The 19,434-nt window shown below is 43.3% G+C and overlaps 1 protein-coding gene across 2 annotated transcripts; it reads right to left on the bottom strand.

Annotated features, from left to right (window-relative positions):
• Positions 1 to 559: 559 nt before the first annotated feature.
• LOC131272605 (phosphatidylinositol transfer protein alpha isoform) lies at positions 560 to 18,840 on the bottom strand. 2 transcript variants are annotated; one of them, XM_058274415.1, is made up of 9 exons: positions 18,744 to 18,840; positions 17,388 to 17,648; positions 11,397 to 11,427; positions 6,164 to 6,275; positions 5,843 to 5,994; positions 3,217 to 3,294; positions 2,222 to 2,331; positions 1,978 to 2,157; positions 560 to 1,901 (listed from the first exon to the last, which is right to left on the bottom strand). In XM_058274415.1, exons 2-9 carry the CDS (start codon positions 17,402 to 17,404, stop codon positions 1,763 to 1,765), a joined length of 819 nt encoding a protein of 272 aa, XP_058130398.1. In that variant the 5' UTR covers positions 17,405 to 17,648; positions 18,744 to 18,840; the 3' UTR covers positions 560 to 1,762. The 2 variants fall into 2 exon arrangements, with proteins under 2 accessions (XP_058130398.1, XP_058130399.1); XM_058274416.1 differs by having other exon boundaries at positions 17,388 to 17,623.
• Between the last annotated feature and the right edge of the window lie 594 nt (positions 18,841 to 19,434).

The raw sequence follows: 19,434 nt of genomic DNA, 5'->3' as shown, positions 1-19,434 counted from the left end.
ACAAGTTCTGATGTTCTTTACATTGAACACATGTATGAGCTTGAAACGTTTGCATTTGACTTAGGTGATCATATTTAGGATGCCAACCAAGTTGATTTTTCATCACCCTGCTTGTGTAATTAACTAAAAATGTGTCAAGAAATAAAATCTACCATTGAAAATAAAACATATTAAACTTAAATTATTTCAATACTCACCTTTAAAAAACAAACAGTTGAAAGTGGGAAACCTGAATTTGTGGTCTTCCTAAAACGCTGATAGAAAAAAATAAAAATGGATAATGCAAAAGAATAACGTGATAAATGTGCTGCTGTGTTGGAAATAAAAACGTGATCGTTCATGAACGAGCTAAACCGCCACAACAATAAAATGTGGTAAATGCACTTGTGCAAATACTTGTTTTCCAGAGAGTCTTCTATTCACTGCTGAACCAGATACTGTCCGGTGGATTGGAAGATTGGCTATAACGGGTATGTAAGCTTCCTGCTTAACATTAACGTGTTTCTACCCCTCATCTGAAGAGGGCTTTCTGACTTTTCTTTCAAACATTTTGCAGCATCTAACCGTAACGCAAGAGAAAAGTTCTTCCGGTATGCTTTCCCAATCAGGCTTATGTGAATGAAAAGCAACTGGTGTTTTATTGAACTAATAATCCTTTCTCGCGTTTTTCTTTCTCACTGGCTCCTCATCCCCTTTCCTCCATACTTGTGTGTTTTAAAAACCAATGGCATTGTCAGGCAAAAATCGACACGAAACAAATAATAGGCCCTAAGCAAAAGATAAGCAAATTGCTAGCTGTTTGTCGGCAGGTAACCTTCTTCCACCCGTCGTCCTTTAAACCTTTCCTTGATTAGCGTTTTGCGTTTGGATTTTGTTTACTCTGTATCACTAAAGTACCGGGTGCCATGCATACCGCGTTTCTGTTCGCGAATAAGATCCTACCAGTTTTAATGCTGTTCGGTTTCACGTTGGAACGTTGCGTTTGTGTTACACGTTTGTCCTGCTCATTTCGGTTTACGGTGTGTGCGAGTGATCCCGAGCAGTGCACTCCCGCCCGACCGTATTGTGGGGTTTTCTATTAGAAGAATTGGAATTGTGTCCCTATTTAATGCTTCGCCTATGATTTTACCCTTTTTCCGCGCTCCCGCACATTCAAACATCACATTTTATCGTTTGTTTGCTCTCCATCATACTTGGACAATGTTTTCCCGCTTTTTTTTATTGGTTATTGCAAATGTTTTTTCCTTTTATTTCCTTCGTTAGTATTACCATTGCTATTGCGAATGTTAGTTCTTCCCTTCCTTTTTCTGCACACACATTTAATGTTCTCGCTACATTTCACCTTACATGTTAATACACTTTGCGCCTCGTCCTTTGACTGCCGCCCGGTTGTCTTGCGATCGTCATCTTGCTCTTGTTTGTCCCACTATTAGTTCTGTTTTGTTTTGTTTTGCCTCTTACACCACACCACACACATAACCTTTCCAGTTGTCGCTTGCGGTTAAATCACCTTAGATGAAAAAAAAAAATAAAGTAACTTACGAGGAAAACCAAGAAAAAAAACATATAAACAAACGACCGCCTCCTTCACGCAAAACACCTCCTCCCATATTTTTCCATTTATTCCGGAGACGAAATGAGAACGGTTGGTCGGGTTGTTGAACCACCCATCCGTCTCACTTGCAGCCCCAAACAACTCATCCCTGGCGCTCGTTGCTTTCTCACAGCTGTCTACTTGATACAGGGTGGCCGGCTGGTAAGCTTAGTCGGTTTCAGCCCGCATTCCGCGCACTTCACCGAGGTGGCGCTGCTTGTCCAGCTCCTCTTTGGTTTTGTCTTCCAGCTCACGGATGTCCTGCATTGTTAGCCCGTGCCAGCTATCCATCCAACAGAAGACTTGTCTGCAAAGTCACCAAATAAACAACAGGGGTGCGTTTAGGGCGACAAACTACTGACCAGACAAACCCTTCCCCTTACCGGTGGAATATGGTGAACAGCCTCCGTTCCGACTTCTGGATGAAGCTTTCTATTCTCGACTGTAGCCCGAACCATTTGAACTCACACGTGACCAGCTTGTAGCAGGTCATGACCGGCGATACCTTCTTCTTCCATTCTGGGCCGACCAGCGGACCGCGACCAGTTTTCTTCGACTTGAACCTGAAGAAGGTCGGGAAACTTTTAGTATTGTTGCACAGTTGTTGCGGATGGGGTTGGAACTTACTTCGTAGGATCCTCCGTTTCTTTGTAGTCCGCCTGCGTGACGGGATCGTTGGCGATGTCGATGTGGACCACATCACGCTGCTTCAGCTTCTCCGGGGTCAGCTCGTGGGCCTTTCGTATTCGCATATTCGAAGCAACAAAAAAGGTGTACACGAATGGCAGATTTACAGCAATATTACGGGGGTGTTTTTGTTTGTTTCGGTTGATAGCGACACCAACGGAGAACAGCATAGTGTACAAGAAGAAGTAAAACAGAAAACTGTTAATAATTGAAACCACGTGGAGGAGAGGTTCCGGTTCTATTTCGTAAATGGGTTTAAATGTTGTTTTATTAATTTTGCTAACGACGATATGTTGTTATGACGATAAAGCAACCGGATGGGAATGCACCGCATCAAAGCAAGCAATAAACTATGAGTTGGAGAGGCTCGAGTAAGTGTGAACAATAAAATGGTCAAAGCAGATACGGGGGATAAAAAAAAAAAAGATATATAAAATGACGTCACAACGTTGAAGGAGCAATTTAAGTATTAGCAAGGGAATGACGCATGTTTGCTAGGTGAGATTTTTTGTTGATCTCTAGAATTGTTAAGATTAAAATTTAAAAGATTTGATTGTCTCGTACAATTACACCAAGAAGATTATTTTAAAGAATAACAGATTTTCTGAGTCCCAGGACCTGATTTCAGTTCTTAAAATAATATATGCAAGCATAAGGTGAAATATAAACATCTCATATAGACAAAAAGTTCTAAAGAAATACCCACATTACCGAATGTCTTACATAAGGATTTAATAAAACTGTTCATCTCGAATGCTAGTGTTTCTAGTGCTAGGTGAGGCAGTTTCGTGAAATATATAGCAAAAGCGTTTCCCCCGATTAGAATTACACTTAGAATATTCCCCACTTAAAACTATACTCCTGACTGGGTTTTCTCGGGATGGTTTCGATTTTTGGTGCGAAAACACCATATGCGGGGCCGAAAATACACTCACATTAGGCTGATCGCCGGCATCGGCGACGTGTAATGATTCGATGCAGATGATGAAATTATCCTTCATGTAGCCGGGATTCTGCAGCCATTGGGAAGTGGTAAGCGCGCGCGCGGTAGTGATGTTGGCAGTGTTGGCGACCCCAGTGTTGGGGCATGTTGTGGAGTGGAGTGAGCGAAGGGAAAAAGGAAGTGGTTGGCATGTACAGAAGGAGTTTGCGGTGGCGTGATATACCCGTGGTTTGATATTCCACAGCAAGGATGAACGAAAGCGGCCACGCAAACGTAGGTTGACGATGGGTTGTCGTTTGTGGTTGCAATATTCGAAGCGAATCCATCAGTGTGCCAGCGATGGACGGTTGGTGGCGGGTTGCGTGGAAGGTGGGTGTGTATGTTGGAGGACCGGTTGGAGGCATGCCGGTAATTCGATTGGCATCGAAGAACCACCAAGTGCCATTGTGAGAGGTTGTGTGAGCCGTTTAATGATCAACGTTTAGGGATCGATTTGAAAGGATTCCGTGTGCCAGCGGGAAGGGGGGTGCAGGCAAATCCAGCAGCGAGAGCAGGTTCCGGTGTCGATTCACAGGGCATATACAACAGGACATATACACACAAGTAGGTTTGTTTTGTTTTACATGTAACCATTAACCGCCGAAGGAGTGTCGAAGAACATTACGTTGTGTTCGTTGGACATTTTCCGGGATGTGTTGTTTTTTGTTCGTTCGTTCGTGGATTGGTTTAAAAGTTAGGATTAATTTTTCAGCGCAGTGTGTTTCCAGCAATTAGAGCAAGGTTCCGCCAGGTAGCAGCATGGAAAGAGATTGTTTAACGGGAGCGGAACGGAAACAAAATCCCAGAAATGGGAATATGGAGAGGAATGTGGAATTGGGAGGGTAACACAAAATGAAAAAAAAACGAACCAAACAAGCAAACCAAATAACAACAATCCAAAAATCATATCCAAAATCGTCCAACGGGACAGGGAGTGAACGTGGGGGGGGGGGGGGGGGGGGGAAGAAAGTGGAATAGGGGATACATTTTGGTAGGCATACATAGAAAAAAAGAGCAGAGAAAAAAAACGAAACAAACATACATTAGTTCCACACCACATCCTTTGCCACTTACGTTCTCGAGATCGTCGTCACCATCGATACTGTACGTCTCGATCATGATGGTCATCTTTTCCTTCATCCAATTCGGGTTCTACGGGGAGGCGATGGTTTAATTATTCACTATTCAATATAAGGATCGTTGACTGACGACGACGCTGGAAAACCCTCCCATGGGTTGTCGCAATGGGTCATGCAAAGTTACGATGGAGTCAAGTTGGATCTATTTTCTGCACGGACACACAAACACAGTTCATTCGCCCTTTCGACGTGTGTTGCACGGGTTACGAATTAAAAATAGCCCAAACGTAAAGGACGGGGCATGATAACGGAGGTAGTCCTTGGAGAAGGAACGTCCATTGGTGGTAATAATAGGCCCGAAAGGTGTTCCATCCAAAGCGAAATCGTAACCGACACACAAAGGCACACAATCATTTTATCAATTTCCGGAACATCCGGAACCTGCTAAAAAAAAGGTACTAATCCAGGACGAGGACAACGTTGATCGGAATTACCATCATCATCGTCGTCATCATCATCATCTCTATTGCTGCACGCGCATTTGGGTTGAAGATGGTATCAAAAATTAATTTCGGTGATTCGTTAGGAATCGGAACGCTTCCACTTGACCGTTATTAAAGTGTCCTGGTGGTGTGGAAAGATCAATAAAAATGTCCACATATGGCATTCATATGTTTGTGTTTGTGTGTTTACCAATGTTATATCTCGCATGACAAAATAAACAAAATGCTGCTCCTTTGAAATTAGCTGTTATGGCCTTATCACACTGGTCACCAATGGTGGCATGGAAAAAGCACTGGATTGTCAAACGACCATCGGAAACGAATGACATTGGAGTGGCTGGGGGTCCGTTGGTGAATGAGCTTGCCCGTATCACCGAGCTGTCATTGTGTGGAGTTTGGTGTATCTGGCATGTTAAGCTTGATTTGAAAGTGATTCATGTTTTTTAATTTTGTTAATAATCAATTATAAGCATAATAAGATTATAAAATTTCGGTATTTTGATCTTAAACTGCCGAAAACCGCATGAACCGAAAGTGAATTATATAAACTCCCACTCCCAGGTGGCCTGCCTTATCACACTACCAAGAGGCACCATTGTGTCAAACTGGATGCCAAAACTAAATTTTGATAGTTAGGTGGCTTTGCAAAGCCACCATTGGTGACCAGTGTGATAAGGCCATTACAGTTTGAATTTCGGTAGTTTTGACAAGCTCCCGCCTGCTTTGTTAAATTATCTTTTTAGTTGTCAAAAAAAGTTTCCCTAAAAATGGTTTAAAAAGGTCAACCCAGTAAAGTTTGTGCCTGAATGTATGTTTCCCATGAGTTTCGCTCTTCACGCATGTGTCCACGCAATGAAGACACGTGTTGGGAATTCGTTGGAATTTGGAAATGAGACGCTCACGAACCGTGCACGATCGACGGCACAACAACTTCGTTTTCAGTTTGTCGCTAGGCCGGGACATCGGGCGGCACCGAACGATCGAACGAATGACTTACGGTGATGACTGTCCGGCAGTACGGATATGCGTTCCAGGCTTCCTCGTGCACCTCCAGCGATCCCTTTGGGGCGAGCAGCCGGATGAAGGCCGGTACCTTCGAGGCCAGATGGTAAATTTTGTACGTATACTGGCCAGAGTTGTACTTTCCTCCTGCGGATGTTTGTGGCGATGGTCAGTTGTCGCGGAGGGTTGTGAAGATTTCATGATGAACGGAAGCCACGAACGGAACCGCCGGATTTGTGCGATGGAACGAGAGAAAAACATCATAATTATATTGCACACGGTTCGTGCGTCAGGTTGGGCCTCGCCGGGTTCTTACCCAGCAGTGGGTAGTTGTCGAAAGGTTCATTTTTCAGCACCTCGATGCCTTCACCGCCTCCGGTTTCATTTTTGGAAACTTCCGCCACGCAGTACAACTGTGCAACTTGGTACTACGGTAGAGAAAAGTGAGAAAGAAACAAAGAATTTTGTTAGAAAACTTACTAAATACACTCCTCCCGATACCGCTGTTTTGAAACCAGCACACATCAAACACAAAAAAAAACCTCTCCAACGCGCAAAACATCTCCTCTTGAAAGTCTTCTCGCCCGGAAGGCCTACAATTGCAATTCAGACACTTCTTCCGGCGCGCCTTAGTTTTTCGAGGGGTAGGACAAAAAAAGAACCCACCATAAATCACCCACCGCATGATCCTTCCATTCCATCCCTATAACAACGCCCACCGACACCCTCATCTATCACGAAACACTTGATTTACGAAAAATTATCAAATGAAGTGTGAATATCGTCCGCCAACCTCCGGTCGGATTCCTATTAAAAAGGAAAACTTTCCTGCGGCCGTGGGTTGGTCGAACGGGAAGGGAAACGCAACGAAAAAACGAGGACGAGGATCCACCTAACTAAGTGCAAACCGAAAGGGGGACACGACACGTCTATGAAAGAGAATACTTTATACTCGTACCTTGGGTTGTTGTTTCATACTTTTTCCAAAGGTCAACGTTAAGTTTTTCTTTTGCAACAGTGGACTTGCTTTTTAAGTGTTTCTTGTTTGCTTTATTGGAAGGACATTTGGCAAACAGAACACTTGCGGCCCGTTCTTTGGGGAAAGACGAAAGGGCCAATCGAGCTGTTTTATTTTAGCGTTTAAAAAGGGTTTTAAAAGAGATCATTTTATCCTTCACGTCCTTTTTTGTGTTTAGAAAATTGTTCTAAAATTCCTGACGGAGATACTGAGATAAAAACAAGCTTAAAATTAACATCCGCATAGCTTTAGCGGAAGTGCACAATCTCACAGGAAAAATGAAATATTATGAATGCTACCCGTATGATTTTTCCTACGAACATTGCCATCTTCAACCATCCATGGGTTGCTGTGTGTGACATCCTCCTCCGAGATTGATTTCAATGGAGCCAAAGTTCAGCATTAGTTACGTCTCTCCAACCTATGGTGCTTTGGGAAAAGCGCAACGATCAACTTTACATTCATTATTTGCATGCACGGGTTCGACCAACGTGAAAGGGAAAGGATAGTTGAGGAATGTGCTTTTTCCGGAACGAAACGTTAGTTAAAAACCCCAACTCCCAGCTCTTCCAGCTCAACCAGCTGTTTATAGTTTTTCCTTTTCAATTTCACCCTATCAACTGCAGGCCAGCGGGAAGCGAATAGATTGCCCAGCAGGTGGAACAAAGTTTGATTTGTTTTTTAAGATGGAAAAAACAACTTGTGAATTCTGCTGTTGCGAGTTTGCGTACATCCAAAGGGCGCCACTTCCGTTACAACTTGTTTCATTTTTCTCTCCCTTCGGGAAAACTCACTCACCACCCGCCAGGGCAGAACGGTAGTCCCATGCAAGATCGAATGTGAAACGTGACAAGCGCAAAGGTGGTCTCAAGCAGAGCAAAAGGTAAAGGTCGGATTTCAAATTTAAATTAAACAGATTTAACTTCCTTCCATCGCAGGGCATGGTGAGATGAAGAATAATACACCATAGTCTTCGTGCTGACGTGACGAAAAACTTTCCGAGTGCACTTATTTTGGGGAAAGATTACGTAGGAGTGCGAAAGAAATATAGCCCATCGAGCGACTTCAGGAACGTACAGCTTATAATCTTTTTGGACTCGATAAAACGAGCCTTTAAAATCAATCCCCAACCACCGGGTAGTTCTGCACGAGGAGCGAAGATAAAAACACTGTCCATTAAATTTTGCACAATATTGGCAAACGTCAATTTCATCCAATTGGAATTGGAAATTGGAGAACGGTGTCGCCGTCACGGTGGCCGCGTTATTGGCAACCGCTTCTGCGTGTCCTCGTGTCGGTGCAAGGTAATGGGATCTTTTTCTCCACCCAATTTCCGGCCCCCGCCGATGGATGCTTCCCTTCGGTAGCAATTGGTTTTTCGACGCGGTTAGTCGGCTGGGGGGGACTGGGAAAAGGCCCGAATTCGGGGTTGGAAAAGAAATTATAGGTGTGCGTAGTTTTGTTTTTTTCATAGAAACAAACCCAATCTTCTTTCTATTTAGATTTTTGTTCGGTAAACAGCACATGATAACTGCCTTCAAGGTGTTAGTTAAGTCGTACAGTTAATACGCTTTCTAAAAATAAAACTATGCGCCAAAGGTTGAGGTGAAATAATCGATACAGCCATCATCATCATCATCATAGTTGTATGACGAACGGAGGAACAGATTATGCTTCCTTGCTCAACAATCGCGATCTCGGAATCATTTACTTCATCTTCACCCACGAGACTCGATTACGATGCGGTTCCCATGAATGTTAGGCAGCGGAAAAGTCCACGACGTACGGTGTTTACTTTTTATTATTTCTGGCCATTCCTCGAGCCTTTCGTTCCGTTTCAGTGACGTAAGAGAGAACACGATCGGGCGAGCGGGCGATGGTTCATTTCCAACACGTTTTCCATACCTACACCAACGTCAAGTGCCGCATCGTGGTTGGTTTGGGGTTCGATGGCGACACACGGCCAACAAACTGACCACCAACATCAACAACCACGAAACCAAGCAGAGCATAAAAGACCCCCCCGACCATGATTTACACCCATCCTGAAGCCATCCTGGAAACGTGGTATTTATAGACAAATCACAACTACAACTAACCGGGTCGGGTCGGGTCGGCTGAGCAGTCGTCTCACACGCGACAACATTTCCACGACTGGAAGGAGAGGTTATCCTGTGTGTGGGTTTTTTAAATTTGCCACACCGTTTTGCTTTAGCCGTGAGAAGGCCATCGGGACCCAAACATGCATTGGGCGGACGAGCAAACGTGATTCCTAAAGGACTTTATTATTGGAAATCCAAAATGTACGTTCCAGGGCGAATTAGTGTTGTGGTCAATTACAGATGGCAAAAGGTTGGCCAGGTAGAGTACGAATGATTTTATTCAACTGGCAAAAAATACACAAGCACAGTCACACTACTTATTTCAATAAGCTAATCGCAATTTCTTGCGAAAATGGGGAGAATTTGGCGAGTGTTATTGATTTTTCTATGCAAATGATGATGACCATTCAAACCAAATGGAAATCGTTATATACCGGCGTTCTTTTTACTTCCAAGGATTCGTGCTTTCCAAACCGACCTTTATCGGCGTTGGAGTGTCCTTTAGCGAACCGCTTCTTGAGAGGTTGGCAATAAAAAGAAAATCTGTGTTTCTATATCAACACAGACTCAAGCGAAGAGCAATTATTCATCATTCTATTTGAAGAGAATATCGCTTTCAACCTCGCCTCCCCCCTCCAGCAAAGGATTTACGACTTACCGAGCCTTACGGTAGCTCACCCCATTTTTCCTCATGGCTCCAATGCTGCGAAAGAGATTTCCAGCAAACGAATGATGCTACCGTAACCGTGGAATCCACGTGAATCTCCTGCGTCACCGATCCCCGGCATTCATTCATGGTTTTGCACGGGTTACCGTGGTTCAGTTTGTTGCCCGTTGTAGGTGCGAGATTGCTTTCTGGTTTTTGCTTTCGCCTTGCCCGCCCTTCTTGTTCATTGCATGTAACAAATTTCTCGATGTTGAATATTTAATGTTTATCGTGCAACGAAGGAAAGTGATCTGCGACGAGAAGTCCTTCGTATTCTTGCTAAACCAACTTCCAGATAAGCACCGAACCGAGAAGTTTTCCCGGCTTGCAAAAAACCACCACAGTGTGGGTGTGTGTGAATGATCCGATTTGAATCCTGTTAATATTGGTAGCTCCCACCCAGTACCGATATCAGTTACCCCGAAGTTACGTTTTTTTATTCTTTGCAGCTCTCCAAGATCGTCACAGACGTATGGAAACAGTAGTTTCATTGTTTTTTTTTCTTCGTTTTTCTATACTTTTCCCCCCATTTTCATCCATAAACAGAATGGTTGCCCCCACGCAGAGGGAGAAAACGACAATGAATGATGGTGAGTAATAAAGTTTCCGAAATGAGAGGAACCTTGAGCCCGATCAGAAACAGTGCTGACGGAGCGGTTGATTAAAAAAACATGCACACAAACACACGGTTTCTTTTATCGAATACTTTCACTACAAGTGTGCCAAAATGGGTATGGCTTTTGGAAGAAACATTATTTTGCATATTCATTCTTCCCCCGTAAGGGTGATTTTCATTTCCACCTAAAGGCATCTTTTCTAAACTGTCAAAAAGCGTGATTACATAAGTATCATTTTTCCTATTTCTACCCACACCAAATGTGTGCCTGCCAAAGAGAAGAGCTAGGACTAACTTCTAGGATTAAGTGCTCACGAGGTGTGTGGAGGGTTTCCCGATGAATATTTGCGCCTTTACCATGAATTCTAAAAGGTGAATTTATGGAAAATGTTCGATCCGATGGTCTTTCGCCGCAACACGTTGGCATTTTCTTCTTCATTACATGAGACAATATAATAATTACCGACCGGAGGCGTTCGAATAAAAACGATCCTAACGATCGCCCAGTTCTCTGGAGGTGGTGGTTGAAGGCAATCCTTTTTTGAAGAATTTGTTTCATTGCAACGCAATTTGGACTAGCATCAAACCAAACGAAGATATTCGTTCGTATTCAAGAACTTTGCAGCAGTTAAACTTGGTCACGTTGTTACCATAAACCCCTGGCGCGTAACTGGTTTACGTATGTATCTTCAATTCCATTGAACTTTTAACCATAAACCCTTAATTGGGTTGCAACAAAAAGCTCCAACATGTCATCGGCATGCTACGAAAACAAATCCCTCCCTTCAGGCTTTTTTTTTGGACGTGGGACAAACAGTGTGGCGACGTCTTCTGTGGCTCCACCGCTGGAGCTCCACCAAGGAGCTAACGAACCAGCGTGTAAGGATACTCTTTTTCGGCATGGGGTCCCTTCCTAAACCGGAACGTGTTACAACGATCCGGTGATCCGAGCTGGTGCGTGGGTTGGAAGAATGCGTGCTTCTGTGCGAAGTGCCCCCCTACTCTTGCGGTTGGCAGATGTGGCCCGGGGATTCGTGAGGATTTTTGTGTTTAAATCGGGCGCTTTCATGTCTATCGGCTGGAAAAACGATGTTAAGTGACGCTTACCTCCTCGACCGTCAGTGGCAGGGTAACTCGACTGTAACGAGAAGGGAAAAGATAACACAAATCGGTAATTAGTGTCGGTGTCGGCTGGGCGGTAGGTAGCAGCAAGCAGCGGGGCAAACGTTTCGCCGTGGACAAGTTCTTGGTTTGCTTGTTTAAATAATTAGGTTGGAGGGAAGCAAACCAAATGTCTGTCATACAAAATCAAATCAAAAAGAGTTGATTTGCATGATGGAGGAATATGGGTGTTGAAGAAATGGAATGAATTATCGCAAGGCATGCTTTGAGATATTTTTAAATCCTTTTTTTCCCATAAGTAACCTTCCCAACATCGAACGAAAATGGTTTATTTATTTGTTTGGATCTCCATTAAAAGCTGCGATAAAATGCATAAATGACGACAGTGTTTGATGATGAGAGGGCAGGGAAGAATAAGAAAGCAAAAGCGTAGCAAAGTTTGAAGCATTACATAACACAACACACAGCGGCGGTTCTCCAGAACCATTCTGAGCGCGGTAAGAATTTTATGCTGGAACGCTTAAACACGTGGAGCGAGACGAAAGAGAGAGAGAGAGAGAGAGAGAGAGAGAGAGAGCTACTAAAGTTACACTACTAACAGTCAGAGAAGAGTGTGAACAATTCCGCCGGCCCTCGCATCCTTTTTGACACTGGCGTTGGCATCCTTTCTGGCACTATCCTGTGACTGTGAGAATTGTTGCTCACTGGCTAGGAGTGAACATTTGCCACGAAGTGAGCGAGTGAGCGGTGAACTGCTTGAACGAGACGATTATCTCACAAAGCCGGCAGTCTCGAGCCTTCCTTGCGAAGAGGAAGAATAAACATCAGCCCAGCACGTGCTTGTGACGCGATGATGATGCTGAAGGAAGAGCTTGTAAGGACGATGGAAAGGAATGAAAAATCAAGAGACAGCATCAGACGGTTTGGTAATACCTCTCCCCTTCTCACCAAACGACCAACTAGTAGTTGGTTTTAATTGTATTAGCTGTCGATTTTCTGCTACTAAATGTTCCCACTTCCTCTTCCGGGTACCGATCGCTTGGCACTCATGTTTTAAGGGCGGTGGAAAGTAGGTTAAGTATCAGAATCGAATTAAGGACATGATTGGGGCGAACCCTTTTCGCGTTCGCTGCGAAATCAATAAAGAGCTTCATTGAAAAGAGGGAGCAGCAGGAGGTATAGCTTGCAGCGGTTTACAACACGCCATTATTTACGCAGATGTGATAACAACAGCGGACAATTACCTCGACTTCAAGGGCGCCGGTTCAACCGATACGACTGTGCAACGTGTCGGAGTGTCAATAATGAGTTGCGATTATTGGTGGTTCGAAAAGTTGGCCCGAAGAAGCCATTTTCGTTTCCGAACGCCAACTATCCGCCAACTGTGAAACCGAAAGTCATCGAGGCCGGGCGCGCGTTCGGCCAAGCATAAAGATAACATTCTTTCGCTGAGCGCGCTGATAAGGTTTCGGTGCCGAGAAACGAGAGCTACAAGGGATTCACTACTTTATGGTGCGATATGTTCGCGTTATCGCATTTTATCGTTTCTATCTGATAGCTTTACGGAAGGGCTGCTCGTTGCGCAACACTACATCGTCCAGAGCTTCCGGGGCAAGTATGTTGAAAACTTGTGACTGACTTGTGTAAACAGCAATGCTTCGATTTAGGAAAAATTGTGAATAACCAAAAGATAATATAAATAAAATGATAAAACCTAACTTATTGCGCGCAAACAACCAAATCATGTAAAACCTATCGAAATGCCCATAGCTAGACACAAGAGGAACATGTTTCGAAAAACTACTCAACGGTCCATGGGAACTAAACTAAGAGGGTTTGTAATTAGTTGATTGTGTTTTGGTTTTCCTGTGCGTTTGATCATATCGTCCGGATAGTAATTGCATTCACACGCTGGCCCCTACAGCCACAAAAGCTTAATATAGGGATTTCCTATGTAGAACTACTTGCGGGTGTTCGACTCATTACTTTGTTTTTTCTTTTCATTCAACCTTCGTAAACCACTTTGCGTTGCTGTATTTCGCCATCGCAAGTCTCAAAAAGAAACTAATGCTTCCAAATGCAGCAATTTCATCTAAGGCAGTAAAGTAAGTCCACACTAATAGTTAAAAATAAAAGACTGGCGGAGAGTTTTTGCACCTTTCTCTCTCGCCACTCGTGACGTCCTTCGCACTTTATTGCCGACCGTTTTCCATCATGGAAATGTTGATGTTATTCGCACTTTGAATGTATGCCAAAGCCAAACGGCCGAATGGTTGGTTCATCTTATTCGCCGAGAATGATTGCCCGTTGCTCGTCTAAAGAAGTGTTTCACATACGCAGGTTGTTGTTGTCAGGGCCTTTTGGTCTATTCAACTACCATAGGATACGTAGGCCTGCGAATGTATCATTGCACTATACGGGGAAACGTTAAATGTAATTAAAGACATGTGGACACACGACTTACAAGGTCATTTTAAACCAGTCAACCTTCAATGATGGCGGTTCAAATGTTAAACGAGATGAATAGGTTCTCAGTTTGGTTTAATTTCTATTAGAAAATGCCAACAAAGAGGGACATAACAGTACTAAATCATAAAATTTAAATTTTGGCAAAAGCACCTACAAAAATGAAACATTGTTTTGTTTTCTTTAGTTGTCAAAATATATTCATCATTTGGAAAACTTAAAAAAATGGTCAAACTGCCATTTGCTTCACTTTTGGCACGGTTCACCAACACTGTTATAAAACGATGATTAATCGGTGCCACGACCAAGTATCTGGCCGGCATAGATCCATCATTCGCTCAGCAGTTCAAAGACGTAACGTCTATCATTGAATAAGTGATATCCGGTCATGGAACGATCGTCTTGGAGGGAGTCTCGCACGCCAATGATTAGTAGTAGGTAGGTTCTATATGCAAATAAGGGGCCTCGGAGGCAACCGAACCCATTAACCTTCTCAGAACCAGCCAGCCACGGTTCGAGTATCCGATCTCGCACGCTGACTCTGGTTAGCGATTCTTAACTCATGCATGATTAAACAGAACACGGATACTGTTTGCAGTTCACCCTCTCTTTCTTCTGACTAAGAGTGGAGGAACAAAATGGACCAAAAATGATTAGTGGTAGAATGATAAGATCTCGATCATGGAGGGGTATAATAATGTTATTTGAAATATTGATGATATTAAAAACCGCGTGCAGGCATTCATCAATACAAACCACCATCGATGAGACCATTCGCATCCAGTATCCCGGCGAGTTATGAAGTGATATTCCCAGCCCATGATTAATGTCTAATGAGGGTCATTTAGTTCTATTCCACCAGCGGGCGCCAATTACATTCCCGACCGTCAACAGGGAAAGGGAATTTTCGATTCTTGAATCTCCCGCCCCGAAACGAAACTCGACCGCTTATTTTTGTCAGCTGACGGAAGCGTGAAAGACGGATCCGGCTTATCAACCACCGACCGACGATTCCATTTTCTTCTTCCTTCTAATCAGGCGACAAATGAGCATGTGGGCGCGTCTGAACAACCACTCCTCTATCCAACGAATCTAAATCGAAAATCGAACTGCCGCCTTCAGTTGGCCAGTTTATTGTTTGATATTTACTTGCGAAGCATTCGATGGCGGTGCCTTACATACGATTACATTGTTTAATTAAGATCTGTACACGTGGAACATAAGCCCAACCGCATTGAACAGCGTCGGCAACAGCTAGAGAAAATCGCTTTCAAACGACATTTTAGTAACACATTCAATTTTAATATTTGTTATAGTGTTATGAGTCGAAAACGTTTAACGTTGCTCGTTTCACTCTTTCGGAACTAGCTTTCCTTACGTTTTAGTTCAAATCAAGCACTTATCAACGATGGATTCCCTAAGGAAGATAAGCCCTTCCATCGTTGAGCCACGCAACCGGAACGAACTGAGCTCCTCCGATCGATTTGGTTCAAGAGTTATCGCGAATGACGGTAAAAATTTGCTGGTCTGTTGAACCTGTTTGATAAGAAGCACCTATGATTGCCCCTTTTCCTTAAATAGTAACATAAATTCGTACTGGACTATTCGTGTTGTGTTATTGATCACAAAAATCATATGCCGCAGGTTCATAGTTGTTTAATAAAATTTATAAAATTCTTAAACACATAATCGAGGCTATTTGGAGAAAACGCAAAGTAGGACTTGGAATTGGTGTCTGCTGAGTCATTTTATGCTTTTCTTATGTCTGTTTCGCTTTCACACATGTGCTACACGTTGGCAAACGTACTAACGACCATATTTGGACGAAAGATAACAGAAGCTCACATCACTCAATAATCTACTGGGGTCGATAACGTTTCGCAAGAGATTGTAAGTACCAAAATGAAACCTGTAATCTAACCTGTTTGCTTCATACGAGTCGGAAAGCTTTTTTAAACTATTCTTGTAAAAATGGCAAAAATGTACAAAAAAATTTTGTTAGAGGTCAATTTGAACAAAACAGATAGAAAGGGACAATGCACTTGCAACTACATACAATTACGATAAAAAATCAATCAAATTAATTGGTGCCATAGTTCGTGCATAAAATTGAACGGAGAAAAATTGTCTCCTTGCCAAAAAATGCTCCAACACGGGATAAACAATCCCACAGTCTCGTTCTTCACCATCATCCGTCCTTGCGATGGTATACCCTTCTGAGGCCGGCGTGTTGCAAAATTGCATTTGCTTGTGAATCAATGATAACGTCAACCTTGACACCGATACCGTGCAAGTGTGTGCGGGATTATTGGTTCGATTACTCGTGTCACCAATTAATGTCTATTATGCGCCTTCCAACGGGATCAGTCATCAAAACCCCGTGAGCAATCAGAAACTTTTTATGTTTCTTTATAATTGTCGAAACTATGGCATTGTTAAAACTATGCCACCCACTCCAGTGCAAAAATTGCAAAAAAGTTCCCCTCTTCAGGACATGAATAAGAAATGAAAGTAAATCACAACTGCCAAGACTTTCGATCAGGAATTAACCATTCATTCACCCACTGTGCAATCGACCATGCCAATCAATGGGCACCGTAAAAAGAGGCCACAATAATGTGCGGTCGAACGGATGATTAGCGTGAGAAGGGGCCGTTTTCTTGTGACCGGTTTAACATTGAAGGCATACGCGGAATGTGCGCAAAAACATGATACAGATCTTAAGGTTCGATACATTTCATAGAAAAGCCCCAAACTTAGCCTTGGAGCACTTTTTGGGACAACTCCTCATGGAAACAGGAAAAAAAGAGAACAAAACAAAAATTAAAGTAATGTCTCCTCTGCTAGTAAATATTAATTTAATACAACAATAGAAAATCAACCAATTTCCACCAAAACCAATCAACAAAACAGATTGAATTTTTAAAACCTCTAGCAAACTGCAAAAATCAACAAAACAATTAACAATATCTCATTCTCACTTATAGTGAGAAAATTTGAGGAGGTTGCGGCGTGTCGCTCTCGCCCGAGAAGACTCTCTCTCTCTTTCACTCACCAGCTCCAAGCTGATCTGTCAAGTTACAATTGCAAGAATTGTACGTCACCAATTCTTTCGTAGGATAATTTTCGTTCTTGACAATGGGGAGTTTTCCAGGATTCCTTTCCCGTCCTGTCCATTAAACCCAATGTTTCGCTTCACCAAACACTTTACCGCTTTAGCTCCTGTAAACTCTCTGCTGTTCTCCCAGCAGTCATGTGTCAAACTATTGGCGGTGAAAAATCAATTTTTGTTTTGTTGCCTAAGGAACTTCCAACTAGTAAGAACGGCTAGGAGTTTAAGCGAACAGTGGAAATAAGGGAGTATTTTTTCAGCCTTAGTTGAAATAATACATGGGAACAACACGCTTGGTATTTTTAAATGGCTCCACATTGATCATTAACTGTGAATATTATGAGTTGCAAGGGTGTATTTTAACTGGCTATTATATATATAAAAAATTAAATACTTACAATTCTTTGATCAACATTATGCACTTCACTCGCAGTCAAAGCGTTGTCACTGTTGTTGTTTTGCTACTTTTTGTTTAACACTGAACCCAAAAATCAGCTATCCTTCCGGCCGATACTGATACAAGGTGTTGGGTATCCTTGCAGAAATGCTGTTCACTTATTCTTTTGACACTTTCGTTCACTATCGAATGGAGCAGATTGGTGGAAGCAGCACGATGCGACGCAACGGAAGCTCACTGATCGTGAAAAGGAATGCAGATGCTATAAATCAATATTTGCAATTAAGGTACGTAAAAATGTGAAGCCAGGGCCGCATAAGCTGAGACTACAATCTTGAATCACACACTAGATTCTGTTGTATTAAAAAGATAATTCTAAGCAATTGAACCAATCTATAATGAAACTAAACAAAGAATCAACAATGTTATGGCATGGTAGAACGCCAAAGCGTTTTATCAGGATGCTTCATGAACGGAGGCCACGGTGCGGCCCCCCCCCCCCACGGCAGGTGGGGAAACTAAATCCTTGAAACATATCCCTACGTTATCCCTTGGTGTTCACATGCACACTTTCTCTTTTCGCGCTGCATGAGTGTGCTGCTCTTACGAGATTAACCGGATGTCTCGTTGCCCCGCGGTGCACCATTTGGGCATCCATTTCAAGGTCCATTTGGCCTACTAAGAACGGCGACTCCGTGAAAATCTGCACGACGAGTGGGTGGGAGATGTTGGATTACACAAGCTTTCGGCAAACTCGTTTACAGAACAGATGGCCTTCTTTCTTTGACTGTTTTTGATGATGCTGCTGCCTGACTCATCTCTTCAACCCCGCTACATACCACTCGGAATCTCTCTTTTCTATCTATCTTGACTTTGCGAAACGTGCGAAGAGGTTAGCGCACACAGTGTACTTGAGAATGCCGTCGTTTCTGTGTGCTTTTATTGCTAAAATTGATGTTGGCAAGGCATGCTGCTGTCGTCAGCAGTTAGTACACGTCGCCTTGATGTTGACGCTCCGTGCACCCGCGGAGACACTTCCGATGGATAGTGGAACAGGAGACGCACCCGGAACAGTGATAAACATCCGAACCAAGCTGCCGGAAAGGTACTTCACATAAGCCTCGTGGACACTAATGCGTGACTCACGCTCTACACACGGGATTTCGAAGGATATTCGGTTGTGTCGGCTAGTGTTGGAGTGGGTGGTTCCTTTTACAAGAAGTAACCCTTCTTTTCGCTATGACAATGTGAATCCGCCCTAGGCGGGGGGCGAGCGCCAATGCGACCAAGACACGCGTTCAACTGCGAGACAGAGGAAAGAACGGGGCGAAGAAATGTCCAATACCGCATAAATCACCTTCTCTATCGACAAAATGTCCGAACAATTCACACCAAATTGTGCGGAACCGACGACCGAGCTGCACGCCACCGAAATCGAACCGACCAGAATCGTTGAACCAATAGAACTGATTGTGTCAGATTTTCAGAGATGTCAAAAACTCGCGGAGTCTCAAAATTCCATCTTGTGACTCACATACCGTTCTACTGCGAGCGTCAGATATAACGCAATTCTCTGAATTCGCAAACAAAATGGATCAAATCGGATGGTGCTATTTAATGTCGTTATACATAACAAGAACATTTAAATTAGGCAAAAATAAAAATTACAGAAAACGAAAGATACAGGCATATCCAGCACCATTTTAGAGAACTTCAATAGTGTCCCACCTGCAACGCTGAACCACTTTGGGCTGTCATTTGTGCGATATACGTTTACACTCGCTAGTTCCGTACGCCGCTCAAGCTGCTATACCGGCTTTACAGGGTTTCTTTCACCTTTCTTGAAACTTGTAAGAAGCTGTGAGATACAGCCCACTAGGCAAAAACTTGCATGCTAACTCCTAATTTTGTGTCACCTCGATTTTGCCCATACAAAATTGAGGAGTTTTGAGCAGTTTTGAGGAGTTTGAGCCCCGGGCTTATGAGCGTGTGTGAGTGAGAACGTGCAGTCCAGATCTATGCATGTGTTGGTGAGGACCATGGGATTT

Source organism: Anopheles coustani, chromosome 3 (assembly GCF_943734705.1).
Source record: "Anopheles coustani chromosome 3, idAnoCousDA_361_x.2, whole genome shotgun sequence".
Taxonomy (NCBI): Eukaryota; Metazoa; Arthropoda; class Insecta; order Diptera; family Culicidae; genus Anopheles; species Anopheles coustani.
This window is presented reverse-complemented; position numbering and strand designations above follow the sequence as displayed.